Raw genomic sequence first — 25,871 nt, forward strand, 5'->3', positions numbered from 1 at the left:
ACTCATATTAAAATGTGTTCTGATTTTATGCTGTTTATTCTTACTGTCCAAGTTTCTCTGGTTCGTAAATTACTTGACCTGACCAGACCCTAGCAAATGATATTACAATCCATTAAAACTATTGTCATGCCATTCTTCTCAGAGTCTTTATAGTTTCCATTCATCATTGCATCCAGATAATATAAGCAGCCCACCTGCCACTGAGCTGCTCTCTTTGTGCATATTACTGCTGAGACAAGATATGAGGATGTTGTCGTATCCAAGTCCACTGGAAAATTACAGGCATGGCAGACTTGTGGCCCTTGTACTACTAAAAAGCACCTTGTGAATTTTCAGTGTTCTGTTCTTTCCCTTAATTTTCATGCAAGGCCCTCATCCTAAATTGGAGTATAATATCACCATGTAACACAAACAGAGAAACATGACTTGGCCTATTTTCAGATGAGCTATGAAAGTGAGGCCGTAAAACCAGAAAGCATGTATTTTCAAAGGCAGAAGCATGTATTTATTGAGAGTTCAGTTCAACCAGTTTCTCTTTCGGCAAGGACACACATTCCCAGCTCTGCATGTCTGCAGCCTTGGTGGGATTTTCCATGCACAATAAAATAAGAGAGGACATTGATCCATGCAAATGAAACATCAGTTCACTTCTGCCATTCTCCTCAGGTAGCTTGCTCTTCATGTAAATGCAGATGTCTCTTTCTGACTGTCATGAGCTTCATGCAGATTTTCCAGCTATGTTTTCAGGAACCTGTTCAGAGTTTTGTTCCCCAGTAGGTAGGGGAGAGAGATTTATATTCAGTGTATGTCTCATAAATGAGAAGCTGGCTGCATGATAATGAATCAATGTTAATAAGCACCAGGTTCAGAAAACAAACGCAGCAACAACAAGCAAGCAGCAAACAATATGCCCTGACCGTGGCTTCTAATTCGTTCTAACTGTTGCAACCCATGAATATTGTTTATCACAGAGCAATAATAAGACATGAAATTAAATGAAGCATTCTGTTTTCATTTTTAAAGTCCTGTTGTGCTAGCCTTTGCACACATGAGCACGTTACAGTGCTGCTCCTGAAGATCCTGCAAGCCAGAAATGGGATCAGTTGCATTTTTGTGTGAAATTTGAATTGGAAGAATGAGAAGTACAAGTTGCCCATTATAATGGTTAACTTTGAGCTCATTAATTAAGGTCTCTTATGTTCTGAGGTTCACAGAATAAAACTCTGGAGCTTTGTTATGAAAAGTTCATTGATGTTTTCTGGCTCCTTTGTTAGATGTGGGATGCAGAGGGCTCTGCATGTGGTCTTTGGGTTTTTTGCATTTTAGTTTGAGCAAGAATCAGGAAACAGGCATTGGAAAAGCTTGAAAAAAGTTATTTCAGATAACTGTCCAGAGATAAGGCAAAAATTCTTCTCTGTTCAGAGTGATATTTCAATCGTTTATCAGCAATAAGGTATTTCCTGTCAAGAGTAGTGAGTGTGGCCTGCTATACCAAGGGGACACTCAAAGGTCCATAAAGGAGCAAATAAAAATTTTGATAATCTCAGTATTTTGAAGTAAAAATATAGCCATTTTATGTGCTCCTAATCTATGTATATTTTGCTGTGTCCAGTATGTTGCTGGTAGGCTGGATTTTCTACTGGTGTTAGTCCCTACTCTTATACTTTAATAATGTTTTTTGAAAACATAAGAGATTTTGCTCTAAGTTTGCTGCTTAGTCTTGTTTGTGCTAACTTACTATGACAATTATTTATTTATTTAATTATGAAATTGGTAACTGAAAAAAAAACCCAAACCACTGGAAACCAGTATGTAATAGATTTAGTTTTCTGAGTGCTTCGTAGGTACTAATACATCAGCAAGCTGTTTAACTGGATTGTAATGTACAAGAAGGAAATCCCTGTGAAGCTCCATCTCCATCACATCAGCTTCAAAGTCAGTGGGTTAACCATGGAACATAATTTTGTTTCAGAGTTTCCACACAGCTCATTAATGTCCACTAGCAGGCCCAATTTGCCTAAAATAAATATCTGCAGATGTTCAGTGTGGGAGCTGTACTTTTCATGTGCTTCCTCCAAGAAAAGAAAAAAAGAAATCTGTTCCCATAAGAAAACATTATTCTTGTGACAAATACCGTGTCCTGTTTTATTAAAACTGGAAGTTACTCTGTTCTGTGGGCTTTTCAGTGTGCTACTCTTTTTTTTTTACCTTTTGTGTCGATCTATAAGTACGGCATATAAGATTTTGTGTTTCATGGAGCTGACACCCTCTATATAATAAATAGCAAATAGGTGGCTTAAATTAACAGAGCTTGTGTCAGGTGAAAAAATGCCATCACGACAAACAGTATGCAGGCTGCTTGCAATTTCACCAGCTTGCTTTGACCTTGATGACCACAAAAGCTCAAAAATGTCAAAAAGGAAAACTTCTATATGTTAGACTGGGTATTTTGTAAGAAGTGGGGAAAACCTGTTTGGTTTTGTCTGTACAAAAGATGCAGAGTTGCAGGGTATTCTCCAGGCAATACTTTTTCATAATTTTTTGGTAACAGTGTTTTTGGCTGGGTTTTTTGTCTTTAACAAATGTTTGTAACTCACAGCTTTTAGGCGTAATTTCCAGAAAACAGTGAGGAATATAAAAATTTAACAGCTGTCATTAATTTCTGTGCCCTTCACGAGTTAAATTCTTTGCTACTGCTTAAATCACTGTTTCTAAGGGACAGTCAAACGTCAGATTTTTTGCTGCTGGGCTCTCTGAAAAATGAATTAAACTAGATCTTCAGGTGCAAATATTGTGACTTTAAAAGTTGACTTTGACAATCCAGCTCTGAAGGCCATAGCATATGATTTCTCCCTGGCATTTAGGATTATTGTTTTGAAGGAGTATAGCCACTGTGTCTCTGTAATTCCCTTTTACAGACTATTTTCAGCTGTACGGCAGGAATCCTAGTCCTACGTACAAACATTAGCTATAATCACGTTTGTAAAAATCAATACTGGCAGTCATGTGTCCCTGAGAAATGCAAAATGAAGAAAATAATAAGCTCAGGAATAGTACTGTGAACTGTCTGAATAGCGGTCGTGTGTCTATATACATTGCATAAACATTCCAAGTGCCATTAACTGAAGCATCAAACTGGCTACAGGTGCTGTAGTTTGGTGGAGTCTTGTTGCATCAAGAAATTACGGGAAGAGTTATGGGGAGTGTTTATAAATCCTTTTTATTCTGAAGACCATAATTTAATGCACGGTGAGACTTCAGATGTGCTAAAGCCTGGTAACAAAGTGTTATTGTTACTATTGCCAGATAAACATGTAGTATGTGAAGAGTATTCAAGTGGTCTTGTTAGTTGTATCATGGTGGGAGTTCCTCAGCCTGGCAGGAGCATGTAAAATCCCAGTTTAGTCTTTGGAGAGGAAGACAATCACATGCTGTGATGTTCACAGTTCCATTTTGTGCAGATATGTTAGACTCCCTTCCTCTTCTCTTAAAGCTGATTGACATTAATATTCCATACTTTGAGCTGCTGGTTGACAACCATTCAAAACATGCTATACCCAGAACTGCAAAACTCTTCAATTTGTCTTCTTTCTTTTCACTGTCATAAAAGTTAAGTCTAATGAGCAATCAGCAAGAGACAACCCCTTGCTTACAGAATCAGATGGTAACAAACTGTCTGTAATTCTAGGCATCCAAGATGAAATCTTGATTCCATTGAAATCAACAGCAAAACTCACATCAGCATCAACTGAATAATCTCATTACAAAGTTGGCTTAATAGCAAACATTAGAAAAACAAGCTCTAAAGCTGAGTCTTCTGAGTGTAACTATTTCTGTTTGTCACTTATGCTATACATATTGAGACTACTTGATAAATTTATGTTGCCAATACATGTTATAACTAATACATAATACCATACTAGCAGCTGAAAAAAGTTTCATAGTATCACCAAAGTTAGAGATGGGAAAATATTTCTTAGACCATCTAATCCAACCCTTTATCCACGTGGGCTATTTTCCTGTTGTGTATTTTCTAGTATTTATGGACATTACACAGGAGAGACATGGACCTGTTGGAGCGGGTCCAGAGGAAGGCCACAAAAATGATCAGAGGGCTGGAGCACCTCTCCTGTGAAGACAAGCTGAGAATTGGAGTTGTTCAGCCTGGAGAAAAGAAAGCTCCGGGGAGACCTTATTGCAGCCTTTCAGTACTTAGAGGGGGCTTATAAGAAAGATGGAGAGAGACTTTTTTTAGTAGGGCCTGTGGTGATAGGACAAGATTTTAAACTAAAGGAGGGTAGATTCAGACTAGATATAAGGAAGAACTATTTTATAATGAGGGTGACGAAACACTGGACCAGGTTGCCCAGAGAGGTAGTAGATGCCCCATCCCTGGAAACATTCAAGGTCAGGTTTGTCAGGGCTCTGAGCAACCTCATCTAGTGGAAGATGCCCTTGCTTATTGCAGGGGGGTTGGACTAGACCTTAAAAGGTCCAACCCAAACCATTCTACAATTCTGGGATTGTCAACCAAGCACTGCTTTACATGGTGCCAAAGATGTTTTGGCATATACACAAGTTAACAAAGGCTTCTAATTATAGTTTAGAATATTGAAGCGCTGTTTTGCTAACATCAGTGTCTTCTCAAGCTGCTGATAAAACTGGAAGAATAAAATGCTTCTCTCTTAATTCTCTCATTTTTAATGGTTTACTGCCCCTTAAACAAAAGTAGCAAGGTTCTCAGTTTGTGCACTAGGCATTTGCCAACAGCAGGACTAAAAGGGGAAATAAAGTTCAGTGGCATAGTAAAGGTGGCACTTAGCCTAAGGGTAGCACTTACAAAAATGGAACTAGACTGCGTGTTAGTGCAGAATTGGTAAAGTATTGAAGCACTACAACTATTTAACTGTGCAATTTAGTCCTTTGGCCTTAATGTCCTTCCTGTACAGAAAGGCTGTCGAATGTGGATCCAAGTCTGTGGTCAATAGAAGAATGTGTTCGTATATACATTATGAAAGGGGGGACGAGGAAAGAAAAAAGAGGGGAAGATGGGAGCAAAGAGCAAATTCACTTGAAATTAGTTAACACCTTAAGTTAAGTTTCCCAAGTTAAGGGAAATGGAAAGTTAAGGCACATGGAAAATAAGAAGGTGGTTGGTGACAGCCAGCATGGCTTCTCTAAGGGCAAATCATGCCTTACAAATTGATGGCCTTTTACAGTGATGTTACAGTGTTGGTGGATAAGGGAAGATTAACTGATGTCATCTATCTGGACTTGTCTATATTGTCCCACACAATATCCTTGTCTCTAAATTGGGGAGACATGGATTTGATGGATGGATAAGGAATTGGCTGGATGGCCACACTGAAAGAGTTGCAGTCAACAGCTTGATGTCCAAGTGTCAACCAGTGACGCGTGGTGTTCCTCAGGGGTCAGTACTGGGACCAGTGCTGTTTAACATCTTTGTCAGTGATATGGACAGTGGGATTGAGTGCACCTTCAGATAGTTTGCCGATCAAACTGTGTGGTACAGTTGACATGCTGAAGGGAAGGGATGCCACCAGAGGTACCTGGACAGGCTTGAGAGGTGGGCCTGTGTGAACCTCATGAAGTTCATCAAGGCCAAGTGCAAGGTCCAGCACATGGGTTGAGGCAATCCCAAGCACAAATACAGGCTGGTCGGAGAATGAATTGAGAGCAACCCTGAGGAGAAGGACTTGGGGGTCTTGGTTGATGAGAAGCTCAGCATGAGCCAGCAATGTGCGCTTGCAGCCCGGAAGGCCAACCATATCCTGGGCTGCATCACAAGCAGCTTGGCCAGCAGGTCGAGGGAGGTGATTCTGCCCCTCTGCTCTGCTCTTGTGAGACCCCACCTGGAATACTGCATCCAGCCCTGGAGTTCTCAGCACAAGAAGGACATGGACTTTTTGGAGCAAGTCTAGAGGAGGGCCACGAAGATGCTCAGAGGGCTGGAGCATCTCTCCTATGAAGACAGGCTGAGAGAGCTGGGGTTGTTCAGCCTGGAGAAGAGAAGGCTCCAGGGGGACCTTATAGCGGCCTTCCGGTATCTGAAGGGGGCCTACAGGAAAGACGGTGAGGGACTTTTTATCAGGGACTGAAGGGATAGGGCAAGGAGTAATGGTTTTAAACTGAAAGAGGGTATATTTTTATTAGATATTAGAAGAAATTCTTTACTCTGAGGGTGGTGAAACACTGGAACAGGTTTTCCAGGGAAGTTGTAGATGTCCCACCCCTGGAAGTGTTCAAGGCCAGGCTGGATGGGGCTTTGAGCAGCCTGGTCTAGTGGGAGGTGTCCCTGCCCATGGCAGGGGGATTGGAATTAGATAATCTTTAAGGTTGGAACTAGATAATCTAATTCCTTCCAAATCTAAACATTCTATGATTCTATGATTCTAAGTTGTACTACAGACTGTTGTTGAAATCCTTGTAATCAGATATTGATGCATGATCTATGAGGAGTAGCAACTGATCCTATCTTTTGTATTAACTACTGACAACTGTTTTTTGTTCCTGTAGCTATTTCTTAGGCCACTGATCCTTGCTGATCTTATAACTATTTCTCAGCCCATTGATTTTGTGCTCTGCCACACACAAGAACAAATCCGCTAAAGAAAATAAAAACAGCAGTAAGAGAGTCCTTGTTAGGAGGAGTGGGAGGGAATACACATGGTAATTTCTAGTCTTTAGAGAGGAAAAAAAGAGTAATAAAAGACTTGTCCAAAGTTACAGGAAAAAAGGAATTGCATCCAAATGAGTCTTACTTTCACTTTTTATTTTAAAGCAGTGAACTGTGATTTGTAAATGTACTACCACCTTACATACATGTTGCTCCTTCTTTTCCCATAGGGGCTGCGGATTATTTTTTCAGATGCATCCAGGCTCATCTTTAGAATGAGTGCTTCTAGCCATGTAAGAGCTACTCTCCGAATCTATGCAGAGAGTTATGAAAAGGATCCTAGCCAACACAATAAGGAACCACAGGTAATGCAAAACCGTTGTAAAACATCGATAAGTGATTTGCTTCCTCTGTAAAAACCATGGCTACAGGTTTTCATTTTTAATCAGAAGGAACGCTCAGCACTTTGACCCCTTTTTACGGTGTTTGTGGATGATTTTCCTAATCATGTGATTGTACACATTTTGAGGCAGGACCAGCAGTTTAACGTATGTTTATGCAATGTCTAACACAACAGGAATGTCAAGGGCTCAGATGCCTGGTGATAAATGGTGGGCAAAGACTTTTAGTTTGTTAAGAGAAGCCATGCTAGTTTATTTTTCACTCATTTTTCTGTAGGTGTTGTAAGGTGTCTGTAGGGGTCTGAGTTATAGAACAATATTGAAAAAAAGCGGGTTATCTGAGGAACACTTAGTTAATGGCATCCCAGGGATTCCTCGCGATGAGAGTGCAGTTAGGAAATACAGATGCCAGAGTCTAAATAATGCAGGAATTCCTTGTAAGGGAAAAACTTGCAGCTGTCTAAGAATTAATTATATCATAACCAGACTCTTCCCTAAGAAGAGTGAAGGTTGAGAGCAAGTTGTGGTATAGTCCAGCACATGCCTAAAACAATTCATAATATAAATCACATTTTGAACTCTCAGGTTTTTTCCCAGTAAAACACCTTCATGCTGTGATATACAACAAGAAGGGACTGAGGATGTTTCATGGAAGAGAGGATAAGCATTTGGTTTGTAGTAAATCAAAACACTGTAGTTTGAAGTCCCATGGAGTTGTATATTCATGACTGGAATGCAAATCCAAATTTCCTGAAACATAAATTCTGTCAAGTGCATTTGAACCCTAGGTAAATGTTTGACATTGTTTTTTCACCAGATTCCCACCATAAACTTAGCAAGTTTCTTCTTGTGCTAGTAAACAATTGTCTATCAGTCATAAGTTTTTCCAGAAATGTTGCAGATTCCATTCCTGAAGATATGATCTATTAATTTTATTTGATTTTTCTCAAAGTAACAGTTTGCATCCTCAGTAACTTCTTGCGTGGAATATGTATAATGTTAAGCTTCCAACAGAGTAAAGGACCATTTTTTAGAAATTTTATTGTTTTTCTGTGCAGCCAGGTTTAACCACCTAGCAGGGTAATAAATATATTTTGAACAAGGAAGAACATTGCTATAAACCCATTTGCACTTGCTCTTGTATTGGGTTTATGTGGCAAGGTTTGGGTAGAAGGGGTGCTGCAGGGATGGCTTCTGTGAAAAGACACCAGAAGCTGCCCCTATGTGGAACAGAGCCAGTTCCAGTTGGCTCCTAGGTGGACCCACCACTGGCCAAAGCTGAGCCAATCAGCGATGTTGGTAGCCCCTCTGTGATAACAGAAGGGTACAAAACACAGCAGCAGGGAAGTAGGAGTGAGAATATGTGGGAGAAGCAACTATGGAGACATCAAGGTCAGTGAAGAATGTAGGGGGAGTGACAGAGCAGCTTGGTGGGCACCTGGCTGCTAGCCAAGGTCAATGCACCACAGCTATGTCAAATTTTGTTACAGCACAAATTGTTTATCAGTTGCAACTAAGCTGACCAATTTTAAATATGGTTCTTTGTGCTATGTAGGCAAGGCATAGATGAAATTAAAATAAGTCATGGGAGGAGATAGACTAAGAGTTCATTTTAGAGGTTTGCAGTGGACTTACAGTACCCTTATGGGATGTGACACAAAAAGTATGATCTGAACATGTTTCCCGTCAAACGAATCCCAACAAAAATACTAGAAAACAGTAGAGCATATACTTGCAGCATTCGTCTAGGTAAACTTTTGACTATTACAAATGAGGACGTCCGTTTTAAAATGGAATCCTTTTTGCGTCAATGGATTATTCTACTTTACTTGTTACAAGGTATGCAATACAAGATAAGTGACGTGCTGGCAGAGTTTAGGCTTGTGTGTCTCCTAAAGTAATCAATGCCCAGTATTTAACACATGTTTTTTTAAATGAGTGGCAAATAGCAAATTCTCAGTGAATTTTCCACTTGTGAAGAGACTAGATTGAGAGAGAAGAGGTTATCCTCAGAAAATGAGGAATGTGCTGCCCAGCTGTTACATTTCATCTCTGTTCTGCATGGATTTGCTTGAGAGAGGTGCAACTCCACTGCAAGATCTGGTGACCTCATCAGCAACACAGACCGTGTCCAGGGAGCAGCGAGAATGGGGCTGCTGCAGAAGGTGATGGGAGCCAGGCACCCAGAGCAGCTACAGCACAGGCAGTGCCCTCATTGTCCAGGGGACATTCCCACAGCGTGCAAAGTGGAGCAGGCAGAGCAAGGCTCTGGTAGCAAGCTCCATTGACCATCCCACCTAAGGCAAGTGATGGGTCAGGTTCAGGGTCCATTTGGAGCAGCAGGAGATGGGACCAGAGAGAGGGCTGGAGACAAGGCAACAGTGCGGCTGTGTTAGAACTGGAGAGAAGCTATAATGTACATCCAAGGGGTCCTTCAGGGAGCGAAGCTACCTATAGCACAGATCTGAGGTGACCCAGGCAGCAGAGCCAGAGATGAGTCTGAAGACAAGTGCTCCTACAGCACAGCTCAGGCAGGGACTAACACCCCTGGGTCAGGCTGAAATGGGCCATGTGAGTCCATGGACAGGGTGCAGGGGGAAGTCCTTAGGGGACAATGGGTCGGGCCAGTAGGCTTCCGGGCTGTGCCCTCAGGGCTTTCAGAGTCTGGTCGTTTATTCTAGACACCAAAAGGATCTGTTATTCTTAGGGACAGAAAAAAGGCTGGAAAGTTTTTTTCCTATACATGTACCAAAGCCTGTCTAATTGTTACAGACTGTAACAATCTTGGCTGTTTATCAAGGATATTTACTAGTGAACAGATAATCCCAGGGGTAGAAATGTTATTGCCTTGAAACTTGTAGCAGGGACTTTCCTGTGTTCGTGCAATGCAGACAGACATTTTAACATCCAGACTGTCTCAGGAATTACATAGTACTGTAAACAACCTCCTCATCTCTTGCCATGTGCACAAAATCTGGGACAAACTGCAGTTTCATGTTGATTAACGCAATAAATTCTTTCTCTGGTTTCTCATTGGACAGTATTGCACAGTTCCCACTGCTCCTCTTTCCTTGCCCTGGCTGGATACGTTGCCAGCAACATGAGGGCATTAGGAACTGCAAGGTCATAGATTGTGTCCTGCAGGCAGCTGGTGGATTTCAAGGGAGGACATAAATTTGATTTCAGGAGACCCTCATTTTAGTACAAAAATAGCTAAAAAATTCTCAGGAGAACATTTGATAATCTTCAGTGGAATATGTGGAAGAGAGAGAATAGTAAATCCCTTTTTCAGAAAATAGCCTTGCTAGGGAGGGGCTGCAGAGTTTTCCTGATGTTGTGTTTCCTTTATTGTTTAGTTTGCTTTGAGATTCATACTGACATGTTTACGTCTAGGAAAACTGTGACAGACTTGAAGTTTTAAGTACTTTGTTGCCTATTTACTTTCGGTAATAAGGGCATAGCCAACATACGTGAACAGTTATTCAAAGAGCACTGACATAAAGGAAGTGTGTAAAGTATATACCTAATATATAGTATTTAAGGAAATAGTAGCATTTGGGATTAATGCTTATTTTTCTTTAAATGTAGTTGATCTCTGTAGTTGGGTAGGTGACTATATGTAGCTTCTGTATCATTGCACTCTGCCTAGAATATCTGATCAGGAAAAACTCTCTTCCATACTTTTTATATCATAGACCAAGACAATATTATTTGATGATTGGTTGCTTAAGTAAATACTTGGTTGCTTCTGCATTGTTGGACCACCTCCTTCCAGTATGTTCATTTTTTACATAGTCGAATGAAAGATGAATGCTTTGCATTGCTCCATGTTTTTGCCTGGTGAGAATTCCAGTCAATACCTGAAACAAAGGGCAAAAGTACCTCGAGACATCTTTTTGGCTCTTTTTCATGAGAAATAAATCTCGCTGTCTTGATAGAGAACTCACTTATATTGGAAGTTACAGTGCCATTTTGTGGAATCATTATGGTAAATACCTTGAGTTTGTCTCATATCAGCATCCTTTTTTTCCCCTCTTTCCTTTCAGACAAAGCCTTTTCCAAAATTAATCAGCCAACTTTTCAGCAGTTTTCAGGTTTGCTTGTGTTCTCTTTGAGACATGCATATTGTCTTGAAACACCAGTATGACATTATGGCACTTTCTGAGGTAAGCGTTAACTGAGGCATATTGTAAAGACAAATGTACATTTCTTTTAAAATAACTGGTCACTTGAGGTGGGCAGAATTAATCATTCACATTAGAGGTGCTGTACTTCTCCACAAAAGACTGGACCAGATGATCTTTCAAGGTCCCTTTGAACCTAGGCTGTTCTATGATGAACACTTGTCCAGAATAAAATTTGGACACAGGTCTGTAACAATGCTCAATATCATCCAGGTTCAACTACCGTGAGAGTGATAGCTTATGCCCTACTTTGGTTCGATACCCAACAGAAAGCCTGACAAACTTTGAAGCAGTATTGGGGCTGCTCAAAGCTGTGCCTTCTAATTTTGGCCCCGGGGAGCCACTCAAGTGAGTGATGCTCAAGTGGAGCCCATCTCATACCTTGTTGTGCTTCACTTCTGTGTAACTCTTCATGAGTCTTATGGGAAGAGCTGATTTTCAGGCCTTATTGCTTTTAAGTGTGTATTTTCCTTCAGAGACATTAGAGCTTCCATAAGAGCATTCCGGTAACCAGACCGAATTAAGGTTCGTAATGACTTTTTATTCCAGTTTGTATGCAGGGCAAATAGTAGCTATTAATGAATGTAAGCGTCACCCAAATCTTATTTTAGTAGTGTCTTTTGTACAATTAATTAGTAATACTTTCCACCTAGAATAAAATAAGCATGGACAACTATGTGATCAACAACATAAGTATTCCAAGAGAAAGCAGTAAAATATGCCAGTAATTAGAAGTCTGAGGTCATGGATGGATGTCAATAGCAGTGCCTTCTGTCTGTTGAACAATTCGTTGAAGGAAATTGACAGAAACAGCTTAATGATCACCTGGGAGATAAGGAGTGGCTACTTTTTTTCTGTAAGTAGTTTAGTTCTTCCTATAAGCTGGTATCAACAGGAGTGAAAATCTGGAGCAATAAAGAAAAACGACCATCATGCTCTGTGCAAAGTATATTTAAAAAAATACAATGTAAGCATTTTAAAATTATGTAATTTATAGTGGTGATGCAATCTAGTTCCAAAGAGGCTAAAACAAAGTCTTGAAAACAATACCCAACACTTTTCTAAAACTGGAATGTTGCCCTTAGAATGGAAGACCACTCTGTTGGTGCTCCTTGTCACTAGTGATGACCCTCATCACTGTGCATTCCCAAGGAAGATACTTACCCAGATAACTTGGAAGATTTCCTTAAAGAGACAATTTCTTTGGTTTCTACTAGTCAAATAGGCATCCAAGTAGCATTGACAGACTTCTATTTGAAGTCTTGGACCTTTATGCATTGGCACGTATCTTTTCCTAAAGTTAATAGAGTTATTAGCTGTGCTAATTTTAACACAGATAGAAAATATAGAGATATGTTCAATGGTCATGAAGTACTAAAATAAGAGTTTATTGACCTCTAGGCTCATTTGTAGCCTCATTTAATAGATCAACTTGTTACTTGTTGATTGCAGATCCCGACACATGATTAATATCTTCTTGTCCTTTGTGTAGTCACCTGGATATATTATCAAATTGGACAAGATTCAAATAGGAAGTTTTGTATACCAAGGAAGAAATGACTCATTATCCAGAGTGGTTTTGAATTGCTTTATTTGTAAATCCAGTGTGTTCTTCAGTAACATGGTTGTGCTGCTGTTGCAGGATAAGTGCCCTGAGAATTGAATAATCTGGATCGTTCTGAATATAGGCTGTTTACAGTATGTCATTATTCATTATGTGAATTGCAGCAGCAATAAATAGGTGTTGTAATAGACCTGTGTAGTCTGTATCAGGTACTCTTTAAGTGGGATGCAGTGAATCACAAACCACCACTTTTGCCAAAGAGTAGTGAACTACATGCTAGATAGCTACAGAATCATTAAATTAGCAGCAGCCAAGCAAAGATTTTGCGGCAGGAGTTGTTTCTTTGTGGTTTTGTCCAAAAAGGCACGTCAATTAAAAAAAATTAAAATCATTGGGATCATCAAAGACTGAATTTCTGAAAGAAATGTTGAATGGCAAGTAACAGAGGAAAAAACAAACCTTTTCAGGTGGACCTGTGTCAGTTTATGAAAGGATTGTGATTATATATTATTGTATATATATATAGTGATTACGTTTAAGTGATTTTTTTATGGTGTGAGTTTGTCCAAGAGCAGGGAATTGAAATCAGTACCAAGAAGTCTTTGTGTCTGATATCACTTAATAGGGATAAAATGAAAGATTTCTATATTTTTCTGCCAAGACACAACCCTGAGCACAAGTGCAATTTGCTAGAGAATTATTGCCTCTTCATTTATTTTTGAAGCATTGCGTCTTTTAGCATGACTCTGGTTGGCTATTAAAACATACAGTATGGTCCAGAGAAATCATATAAAGTTTTGCCTTTACTATTAAAATTCATAACATTTTCTTTGAGGAGAGATGGGATATGGAGATTTCCATCTGTTTGATCACATTCTTAGGTAACAGCATGTGTGTGCTATTCAGGTAATTTAGCTTCTGATTCTGCCCAAAGCCATACAGTGAAGAAATTTTAAATCATCTGGAACTGGAAAGGAAAGTCTGTTTTCCTGTTACATAGGAAAAATACTTCATGTGCCAGTAATTATAAAATATTTCAGGAATCAAGAAAATGAGTTCATTAAACCTAATCTTCACTCAAAGCTCTTTGGATGTACTAGAAAAGAACTAATCTGTTGCAAACATATATGTTGCCATGCACCACTCAGCTTACATTTTCCTCCTGTCTTTTTCACCCCTCATGCCTGCCCTTCTCTATTGCTAGGGGCAGAACAGCTGGCCTCCTGACCTTTATTGTAATTTTATTTGACTTAGCAGGCAGACCATACGCAAGACGAGAGAGGTCAGTTTCCTTTTTCCTGGAGCAAGCATACTGCTTCATGGCAATAAAGTGAACACCACCAGTGCTGTGGATGTTACAGCGCCAGTCCAGCTTGCTCCATGATGAACCAGGTTATCCACATTGCTTAGATCTTCTAGGATAGGTGGCTGTAGCATAAACCTTTCCAAAGACTTCTGTTGTTTGGAATGCAAGACGCACGCAGGCAGGCTGAGCTGAGCTGTGTGTTGAGCCCTTATGGCAGAAGCCCTGCAGGAGATACAGCTGTGGTGCCAGACTGTGTGATCTCAGTGCTGAGCTCACTTTGTGGTTGTTTCATTCCATTCTTTGTGTCTCTTCCATCACTTTAGCATTGCTTTGTAAGTGTATTGGCTTGGCTTTTAAAGTACTTTACAGCCAAAGGAAAAGCTCCTTCTAACAGGTAAGGCCATCAAAACATGTTCTGGGGGATTTGCCCCTCTCTTCTGCCTTTCTTTTTATTTCCCTTAGTTCATGTGGTAGTGATTCTGTTGCCCAGGTTACAAAGGGCTAACAGCAGCTCTAAGCAGCCTTATGAAAGAGGGAAAATGACATGGGAGCAGGAAGAGGTATGAAAGGAAGGAGTTATTTCTCAATTCCGCTATGTCCTTGTTCCAGGACTTCCAGCTGTTTCAGTTACCCTGACATCTCTGAGCAACCTTCTGTGTAATATTTAAATGATAAGAAGAGAAGGACTGAGAATGAATTTAAGTGTCAGGAGAGGAAAAAGATGCACATGCCTGAAACCTATGATTTGTACAATAATAATAATAACGTCACGTAGAAATTACACCTTTTGGTGACTTTAAAGCGTTATGCAAGCATGTTTTTCTCAAGGCTACCTTTATGAACGGGAAAACTACTTTAACTGATACTAAATTCGGTAGACAAGCAGCTGAAGAGGTAGGATTTGGCGTTTGACAGCAGTTTTTAGAGAGGGAAGATGCAGAGTTGGAATATACTTGGCACATCTTCTATGTTTACAGAGCTCCTAAAATTAAACTATAGCCCTTCTTTGACGACTTCATGCAGTACTAACCAACTTGTTTATCACTCTTTAATTTTGAGGAATTAACAATTGTTCTAGGGAAGTGTATTCTTCTGGAACATGTACTATGCCAGCTCTGCTTAGAAATCTAGCAAGGTCTGAATGTTTGTTCTGAAATAATTACTGTCTGAAGTGTCATTTTAATTATTAGTACTTCAGGTGCCTAAATGCCTATCTAACAGTCATACAAGGTTTAGCCGATTGATGCTGGATCTTTGTCCCCAGTAGGACATTCTTCTAATGACTGGCTAATTTGTGTGGCCTTACATTACCTCTCCCTGTGATCCCAGAATCGGGTGCAAACGGTTTACTGTCTAATGTTTTACAAATACTGATATATATGCAAATAATTGACCCTGTGTTCCTAGTGTTCCACCCTGTTCATTCACTTGGGTGTATGTAAAGCTGAGAGAGCCCAAAATAACACTGGTGGACATGATGCTGGATGCAAAATGCAGAACTGTCAAAGAGAGTTCTAGTTACTTGGTGTTCACTAAAATGTTTAGATCCTATTTGAGGATTCTCTTTGTTTTTTCTTTGGATTCTCTTTGAGGATTCTCTGAGGGTTTTTCTTTGCTTTATTTGTCCCAGATAAATTCTGGAGAATTCTTTTCACTGGTGAGACCGATGGGGCATCTTGGTCTTGACACTTAGCTTGGACTGGGGGAAATGAACTTGAGACCTATGGAAAATGTCCATGCCTAGGCTGTGTAAAACTCACCTACATTTGGTTTTGCTAACAAGATTAAAATTCAGTGCAGGCTAGAGGAGAGACGGAAGAGAAAAGATTCACGGGCTTTCCAGGCGAAGTCTGGACAGGTGACTTTACATCAGAACTGCATGAATTTTTCATGAAAGTTGGCAAGTTTTAGTGTAAGTGCGACACGTAATAGGTTTTCACAAGGTGTTTCTTGACATACAGATGGCGTTTGTCCATCTATTCTGAGAAAAATATTTTCTAAAGCCAAACTCCAGACACATGCTGAGCTTTTAACCTGCAGGCAGGTACATTTTGGCCCTGCCTGAGCCTTTGATAAACAGATGCATCATGGGGCAAATATTACCTGAGAACTTGGCTGGACGAAAGGGAGTTGTATGGAGTTTTCCTGCAAGGTCACAGATGGAAAAAATGCTACATGAGACAAACAGGAGTCATACAGCTCTGACAGTTCTGGTACAGATTACTGCCAAGCAAAGGGCTTTTGATCTTTATTTGCCTTATGTTAGATACCTACTTGTTTGATGTATTTCCTGGTATGAATAATCATTGCTACAAGTTATTTTTTTAGAGGTATAACTTCTATCTGTTATTACTAAAGCAAAATTCGGATTTAAGTCAGTTCTATGAGTTTCCAGTTCTTAATTTTTATTTAACAAATAACATGCCATATCTCCCAAACAGTTTCCAAGAGATAAATTCGTTGTTCATGTACAGTCATTGCAGTTGCCATTTTGAGTTGACATGTCAATAGTAAAGTTTTACAATTTCTTAAGTAGAAAGAACCATTTGAAAAATATTTTTAAATCAAGATCTTTGTAAGATATAGAAGTCTTTCTAGAGTCATACTAACTATAAATGATTACTGGCTAGGATTTATCTTTTGCGACTGAAATGTAAACCATTCATTGCAGAGATAAAGGAGTTTTTAAAGGGCTCTAGTTCCTTACTCTAGTTTCTTGTTATTCTGCTCTGCTCTTGCTGTTCCAAAAAGAATCCACTTTTGGGTTTTTCACATCTGCAGGACGAAGAAAGTGTACTAAAATTGAAGTGAGAAAGGACAGAACTCAAATAGGACTTTCTCTGTTGAGAAGCGTGATTTTAACAAGGAGAATATTAAGTAGTAATTGGAATGACTTGGCAAAAGAGCAGCAGCTAAATCGTTTATGTAAATGGATGTCACATAAACTCATTTGATTTTGTGTTTTGTTCAAAGCATTGTGTAGAGCTTTTTTGTTTCTGTTTTTTTTTTCTTCAGAGTGCATTTATTGCTTAAGAAAGCAGGGTCAAGTAAAGCTGGTCAGTAGGGTTGCTTTTGGCAACTCTAATTTTCCTGTGCTTTTTAGATTTTTAGATTAAATAAGGAAGAGGTTTCTCTGGGGGAGTGCCAGAGGGAATTCGGATGCTTTGGTCTTCTTTCAGTTCTCCTTAATCCATGTTGCTGAAAGGAAGGAATGATATGGTCCAGACCTTATAAATTAGCACATTTCAGTATTTACTTTTGCAGCATTTGCCCACAGATGTGAATTTGTGCTCCGCATATTAATCTCCTCTAAGCATGTTTGACTTTAAGGGACTTGTATTCTGCTTCAGTGATTATTCAGTAGATAGATATCTACAAATATGGAGCTTTTTGAACAATAACATGTCAGACTGCTCACACTTGTGCATAATTAAATTTGATCATAAACTCATTTGACATCAGTGGCATTCATGGTGTTACTCTGTGACTCTGCTTGTTCCATTAGTTTGTCTCCTCACTCTTGATTTAACTGTCTATAATTTCTATAAATAAAGCAAACACCTCGTACTGTCAGAAACTATTAGGTGGCTGAAACAGATTCGAAGTCTTGATTATGTTAAGGTTATTAAAAAGTTATGTGTACTTTTAAAGCAGTTCTGTTTGATATTATTTGATTTTTAAACCTCATAGGTTTAAAGCCAGAATGTAGTTTATTTGAAAGAGGTGGTAGGGTGAAATCTCTGAGGGTCAGAAAATTACCTTACTAGTTTGGTAATCAAATATTCTCTGAAAAGAAGGTTTTCACACAAAACTCATTTTTGCCAGTTTGTCTTTGCATATCATTTAACTGAGAGAAGATTCACTTGCCATTTGAAAAATTATAATTCTTGATTTTCGTATGGTACTATCATAGTTGTTATCTGCACCCACCCATCTGGGCAGTTTCATATATATGGGCATTTAATAAGGTCTGTAGCCTAAAACTTGAGAGTTCATGCTGCTTCTGTTGGAATTTTTCCTATTTAATACACTTGCAGGTGGTATTACTAAAAACACACTTTTGTGATTTCTGTTAAACAGGTTATTGTTACAGTACTTCTGACCCTAAGCCTCACAGATTAAGTGTGCATGGGAAGAAAATCTCATCTACATGGCTTCCAGTCATCGGAATAGAAATAATTCTACTTTTGTGATATCTAGGCTGTTTTGTACAGCAGATTTCACAAGAGCTCCACAACTCCTGTTACGTAGAGATATTGTCAGTGTAGTGTATTTACTGGTATCTTTTTTCTGCATAGTTTAGGCATACTCAGTGTAAGATTACACGAAACATATGCTCAGCATGACACTTCATTGTGTCAGGTATGACAGTATAGACACTGTAACTGTGTCAGTGTTTATTATTAAATTATTTACTATTATATTATACTACAGTTAAAGGGGGGGATTTATAAATATAAGATGTCTGTTGATATTTCTGCTTTGTGTAATTCAGTGTATTTCTTCCTCTTCAGGCTGTGCTGAGTCCTCTTATAGCAATCGCACTGAAAATATCTCAGATTCATGAGAGGACAGGGCGGAAGGGACCCACTGTCATCACCTGAAGCCACGGAAGACTGTTAAATCAGGGCCAAAAGAGAAACAGCAAGGAAGAGACAAGACCTTGCTGAAACACGTTAGCCATTTGTGCCTTGTATGATTTTAAAAGTTTTCTTGGGGATAGAGGTAGGGTGGGAAGAAAAATTCAATATAATATCGAGCATATTCATTTGCATTGATCTCCAAATACAATAGTGTATTGAATTCTTTGTTTTACCTGCAATATCTTAATTTCAGATAACAGTATAACCAAAGAAAGAGTCCTTAACCTTCAAGTGTTGTCAGCAACGTGACAGGAAAGGAAAACTGCTTGGTTTTGAATGCTGTGATAAAGGTTGGGGAAATTTCAGTTAGGGAGAGAGGGGGAGGAGTTGCAAAGCAAAGACATGCTTGGTGAATATTGTTTGGGATCCTTGTCACCTAGTTGGTTTACGAAGACGTATACAGAGCATGTCTGAGGCATAAGGGCTGTATACTAAGCTTTGCAGAAGGTGTATTTCCTCACGTGACACCACTCCTCCTCTCCAGTCTCTCCTGTCACTCACAGATGCACGCTGGCAGCAGTGTTGTATACACACTTGCACATGCTCCCAAAGAAGGGGTTATCCCATAATTTTTTTTACCCCTGCTTTTAAAGCATACCAATGTGACTTGTGCCTTTAGATTTTCCTGATTTTTTGACTCTTTGTGGATTTTTCCTCCAAAGGGAGGCATTTGTGCTATGGAAGCTGATTGTGTCCTTCCAGCAGTATGTCGGGTGTGGAATCTGGCTGTCTTTTGCTATATTCCTCATATCAGCAGGTGATATTGGTGCTTACTGTGTTTGAAAGGTAATCATTGCAAGTTCAGCAATTTTTCATGAAGGTGTTAATATGGAAGTTTTTTAAGTTATACTTAAAAAATGAATACTCATGCTCCACTTAGCACAAAGTGGTAAGTGAAGTGTGTAGTGAAGAGGAAATGAAAACAAATGCTAATGAATTGAATAGAAATACTTGTCTGGTTCACCAGCTGGATGCAGTTTCTGTTAGATTCTTTGTAACAGTGGATCATGGAATAAAAATCTGGGGAGTGCAAAGGGAGAAAAGGATGTCCCGGCATAGATCTGAGAAGGATATTGGGGATATGGACATCAGCATTTTTCTGCTTGTGAAATGATACTGCAGTTCTAGCTACAATACTGTGCTCTGAAGAACACAAACACTTTATGCATGTGACTTGTTTGAAAGTTTTGCTTCCTTGGGAACAGTGTGGTCACTTGTATGGTGTCAAGGTGGCTTTGTGCAACTTGCCTCTTTGCAGTGTGTTTCAGTTCATTGTGGTTGTCAAATTTTAGTGCAATTTATATAATACCGCAGCAAAGGAGATTGTTTTGGTTTCTTTCAACACTTCTGTCAAAAAACTGCCATGGCACTTAGTACACAATAAAGAGTAATGCTGTATTTCTGTCTTAATATGTAATTGTTGACAAGACACACTGCACTTTCAAGCATCCTAATAAAACTGCCTTTAATAAAACTACATTATCTACTTAATTGACTCTAAACAGACGAGGTAGTAATGTTCTCACATAGTATTCTACCTTAGCATTAAGTATTCACATAAACCAAAAGAGATTTTAAGGCTTTAGTTCTATTTATAAAGACTTTTTTTTTGTGGCAGCCATGGCATTCTCACACAGTTTGGACATCTACTTTTGAGTGTATGAATATTTATCCTTACAGAAACCTTGTTTATCTAATTTTTCATTTTTCTTAATAGACTCCTCAAGGTGCAGGATAGTAAGCTTTTAACTAGTGGATCACACACAGTCAAGCATAGACATACTCTGGATTATCACATTTACTTAGTTCAAATTACTGGGCTCCATGAAAGAACGTTCTGAACAGCAGTCCAAGAACTTCTAAAATCTCTTACACACACTCCCATTTGCCTAGCTTCTGGGACTTGCACTTTGAAAAGTAAGATGTACTGAAGCCAGGTGTCTTTCAAGATGTGGTGGGAAGACTCATGAGAAACAAATCAGGACTGTGAAGGAACATACTTGTGCTTTTGTCAGAAAGTCACCAGAGCATTACCTGATGTAGATGGCAGTCTGCTTTTGTGAAGGCAGTTTTTGTGATCAAAGGATATATTTTAAAATCCGAGTACTGGCTTCATCCTGCACTTCAGGAACAATAGTTTTGCCTCTGCACTGAAATGGAGAAAAGGGCTGTTTGTGTGTTGTTTTGAATAGCTGTCAAACAGCAGTCATCACCATCCCTTTTTTATGATGACTGGTGATATTGATAAAATGTAACAACTGGTAGTTCCCACCAGTTAATTACGAGAAGATGAATAAAACTTTGTAAGGCTGAAGTACAGTGTATATCTTTATATCTGATGTATTTGGGGAAGGACTGTAGCCATAATCCCATAAAGTGTGCTGCATTTCCTGAGGTCTTTTACTTATTAACATGAGAGATGAATGCTTGGAGAAGAGCAACATATATGAACTTATGCAAAGATGCAAGGCTTTGAAAACCAGGCCATATATCTAGTAGAGGGAAAACTATTACTAATACTGTTTGTCTTATCACGGCGTCTAGGCGCTATGACAGAGACACAGACCCTTTTGTGGCTATTGTTGGATTAGCAGTTTTATCGAGTCTAGAAATTGCAAGATTCCTGTGTTGTTCAGCTATGATTGCACTAACATTTACTTGGACAGTAATTCTGTTTCCCAAAAATCTCAGATTTTTCTGTACCCAGCGATACAAAGACATACTCCCAAGCACACCGGAGGAAAAGGAGAAAGAAGAATTCAGAGACCAGAGAGAGAACAATTTCAAGGTACATTAGCAGAGGGCTTAAGTGGGTCCCAGGAACAGAGGAAGAGGCAGCAGGTGGCAGAGAGGATTAGGAGAGGACAAATTGCTGGATTCAGATGGAAAGAGAGAGATGTGCTAAAAGAATGCTAATAGGACAACAATGGATTTGAGAGAGGGAAAGAGAGAAAAAGGAATTAAAGGTGGGAAGGGAGCGTAGTCTAAGAAGGATTTAATGGTGTTCAATATTAAAGAAAACTGTCTATAATCTTATCTGTTTAATGGCAGTGTACTTTAGTAACTGCTGTCATGATCTGAGATAGTCTACACTGAAGGGAAATAAAGGCAAATTTGGAGCCGTATGAATTGGTGTCTCTGACATAACTTCCTTTAACAGTTTACAAGAACACAACAGCTGAGACCGAATTACTGAAAACGGGAGAAGAGTAGTGCCAATGTGACAAGAAGCCACAAGATGTTTGGCGTAGTCTTGTTGGGGAACACGATTGGGGCTTTTTACCACACATGCTTCAAGCATCTGCTCTTCAGCATAAAGTGGTTTGAGCTAAGTCAAAACACCAGCGAATTCACCTGTCAGCACAGCTGAATGGTTGTTACCTTGGGAGAAGTCCCCTTCTGTAAGAGAGTTAGTGGCAGGATCAGAAGCACATTGTGTTCAGAGACAATTTGGAAGGCAGCAGTACTCACCTGAACCATGGAATCACAGAATCCTTCAGGTTGGAAGGGACCCCCTAGTCCCTGAGGACTAGAATCACCTAGTCCATCCCTCAGCTCAAAGCAGGGTCAGGTAGAGGAGGTAGTCCAGGACCATGTCCATCTGGGTTTTGATTATCTCCAAGGGTGCAGACTCCAAAACTTCTCTGGGCAAACTGTTCAAGTGCTTGACTAGTCCCCATAGTGAAAAAAACCCCAAGTGTCTTGAGTGTTCAGATGAAATTTCAGCTTGTGCCTATTGTGTATTGTCCTGTCACTGGGCATGGCTGAGAAGAGCCCAGCTCCATCTTTTTCTCTCCCATCAGGTGTTTATAGAAATCAATAAGATCCCTCCCAAGCCTTCTCTTCTCTAGGCTAAACACTTCCATCTCTCTCAACCTCTTGTCATATGACAAATGCTCCAGTACCTTGATCTTTGTGGCCTTTAGCTGGAGGGACTCCAGTATGTCCATGTCTCTCTTGTACTGGAGAGCCCAGACCTGGTCCCAGCACTTCAGATACATCTCATTAGTGCTGTGCAGAGGGAAGGATCACTTCCCTCCAGCTGCTGGTGATGCTTTTCCTAATGCAGCCCAGGATGCCCATATTTGCTGTGCAGGTGAATTGCTGGCGAGTGGTCAACTTTTTGTCTAGCATGCGATCCCCAGGTCCTCCTCTGTGGAGCTGCTTTCCAGCCCACTGGCTCCAGTGTGTATTGATGCCTTTGTTTATTCCTCCCCAAGAGCAGTACTTTGCATTTCTCTTTGCTGAACTTCACAAGGTTCCTGTTGGCCCGTTTCTCCAGCCCATACAGGTCCCTCTGAATAGCAGCAAAATCCTTTGGTGTGTCAGCTCTTCCTTCCAGTGTTGCATCATCTGCAAAACTGCTGAGGGTGCGCTCTGCCCCATCATCCAGATGGTTAAAGAAAATGTTAAGAGCATTGGCTCCAATATGACCCCTGGGGCACACTGCTGGTAACTGGCCTCCAGCTGGACTTTGTGACAGTGATCACAACCCTGAGGGCCCAGCTGTTTAGCCACTTTTCAATCCACCTCACCGTCCACTTATCTAAAGCATATTTTGTCAGCTTGTCTATGAGGATGTTATGGGAGATGGTGTCAAAAGCCTTGCTAAAGTCGAAGCAAACAACATCCACTGCTCTCACCTCATCCACTGAGTGAGTCATCTCATTGTAGAACATTATCAAGTTGGCTAAGCATTGTTTCCTCTTCATAAATCCATACTGACTACTCCCAGTCACCTTGTTGTCCTTTCTGGGTTTCACAAGGGTTTCCGTAATTAGTTGCCCCATCACTTCCCCAGGGACTGAGATGAGGCTCACCAGCCTGTACGTCCCCAGATACTGCTTCTTCTCTTGAAGACAGGAGTGACATTTGCTCTCTTCCAGTCCGAAGGAACCTCTCCCAGTCACCACAATCTTTCAAAGATAATGGAGGGTGGCCTTGCAATGGCATGGTCCAGCTTCTTCAGCACTGTGCATACATCCCAAATCATCCCATGGACTTGTGTATATCCAGTTTAAGTGCTCCCTAAGCTCATCCTGCTCCAGCCAGGGTAAGTCTTCCTTGCTCCAGACTTTTCCTCACGTCTCAAGGGCTGAGATCCCTGAAGGCTGGTTTTACCAGAAAAGATAGAGGCAAAGAAAGTATGGAATACCTCAGCCTTTTCCATGTCCTCTTTCATCTAAAGTACCTATAGAAATTTTTCTTGTTACCCTTCATGTTCCTCACCAGATTCAACTCCAGGTGGGCTTTGGCTTTCCTAATCTCATCCCTGCATAATTGGACAGTGTCTCTATATTCCTCCTGGGTCACCTGCCCCTGCTTCCACTTTTTGTACACTTCCTGTTCATATCTCAGTTTAGTCAGGAGCTCCCTGGTCATCCGTGCAGGGCTCCTGCTGCCTTTGTTTGATTTCTGTGGGTCAGGATGAACCATTCCTGAGCTTGAAGGAGGTGATCCTTGAACATCAAACAGCTGTCCTGGACTTATCTTCTCTCCAGGGCCATAACCCATGGGGTTCTTCCAAGCATATTTCTAAAGAGATTAAGCTTTGCTCTGATAACTCTGATAACTGGGCTACCACTGTTTTTGCCAATCAGTTGGAAAGGGCCAACTGATTGTCCTCCACCTCACTGTGAAGCAGTTCGCAGAGAGGCTGAGGCCACAGCAGCACTGACAGCATAGGGTGCTGGTGTGGGCACAGGCAGCAGGGAGTTATTTCCCAGTGCGACCACTTTCGCTGCACCCTTCACGGAGGAGGCTACGGGCGGACAACCCAGGCAAGCGTTATGTTGAGTTAACGCTGCAGGTAAGGCCCCTGTATTGCTCAGCATTTCAGCAGAGTGTAGATACGCAGAGGAGCCGAACCTGTTTATTTGTCTAAGGAGTTCGGCACTTTATTCTAGTGTGCACTGTGCTACTTCTTGTGGAATAATAATAAAAAAATATTACCTTGAAATTTGAACTAAGAATGCACCTTAACTGAACGCCAAGTTAATTGTCTGATCCTTATGATAAGAAAAAAAACCTCTGAATCTTGCACGTGCATATTTTGTTATGAGCGATAAAATTTTTATCTTGGAGTAGAAGTTTACAGTCAATCTTGTTCGCACTGAGCTGTCCTGTACTGTGTTTCCTTCATAGACAAATGGGAGTGAATATTGTGTATTGGTACTTTTAATGGGTTTTATTTCTTTTATAATGAAGGCTTCCTATAGAGAAGATGTATTCTGCCTATCCCACAGTAAAGGCATGACTTCATGTGATGGAAATGGCTGCAAGTGTGACAAGTTCATTTTCTGTGTCCTGTCTTTTCACATGCCTGCACTGCAGGCAGGCTTCGGGCTGCTTTCAAGGGGGTACCTACCAGTTGTTAACCCTCCGTGGTGCAAGCTTGAGCATTTTCTGAAAGATGCGTTCCAGCAGCCCTCAAGGATGAGCCAAGATGGACATATAGAGGCATATATGACAGATACATACCTATACATATGCCTACATAGAGATATTGGCATGGGAAGAAAATGGGCATACATAGATAATAACTGCTGCTCTCTGAGAGGGGGTTTCATGTCACTTTTTCCCTCTGTCTTGTCAAGATAATAGAGCCATAGAATCGTTATGGTTGGATCATCAAGTCCAACCACTAACCTAGCACTACCAAGTTACCACTAAACCATGTCCCTCAGCACCACATCTACACATCTTTTAAATACCTCCAGGGATCAACCACTTCCCTGGGCAACCTCTTCCAATGCTTGACAACGCTTTCAGTGAAGAAATTTTTCCTAACATCCAATTTAAACCTCCCCTGATGGAACTTGAGGCCCTTTCCTCTTTTCCTTACACTTGCTACTTGGGAGAAGAGACCAACCCCCACCTCGCTACAACCATATTTCAGGTAGTTGTAGAGAGCGATAAGGTCTCCCCTCAGCCTCCTTTTCTCCAGGCCAAACAACCCAGCTCCCTCAGCTGCTCCTCATAAAACTTGTGCTCTAGACCCCTCACCAGCTTCATTGCCCTTCTCTGGACACACTCCAGCACCTCAATGGCTTTCTTGTAGTGAGGGGCCCAAAACTGGACACAGTACTCGAGGTGGGGCCTCACCAGGGCCAAGTACAAAGGGACGATCACTTCCC

At 40.4% G+C, this 25,871-nt stretch overlaps 1 protein-coding gene across 1 annotated transcript in view; it reads left to right on the plus strand.

The window, feature by feature from the left end:
- PGM5 (phosphoglucomutase 5) overlaps positions 1-20,209 on the plus strand; it is an 80,427-nt gene extending 60,218 nt beyond the window's left edge. Inside the window, exons 10-11 of the mRNA XM_054184707.1 lie at positions 6,868-7,002; positions 18,607-20,209. Of these exons, the coding sequence (XP_054040682.1) occupies positions 6,868-7,002; positions 18,607-18,696 (225 nt within the window). The 3' untranslated portion in view covers positions 18,697-20,209. The remainder of the gene's footprint in view (positions 1-6,867; positions 7,003-18,606) is intronic.
- Positions 20,210-25,871: the final 5,662 nt, after the last annotated feature.

Source organism: Rissa tridactyla, chromosome Z (assembly GCF_028500815.1).
Source record: "Rissa tridactyla isolate bRisTri1 chromosome Z, bRisTri1.patW.cur.20221130, whole genome shotgun sequence".
Lineage (NCBI taxonomy): Eukaryota > Metazoa > Chordata > Aves > Charadriiformes > Laridae > Rissa > Rissa tridactyla.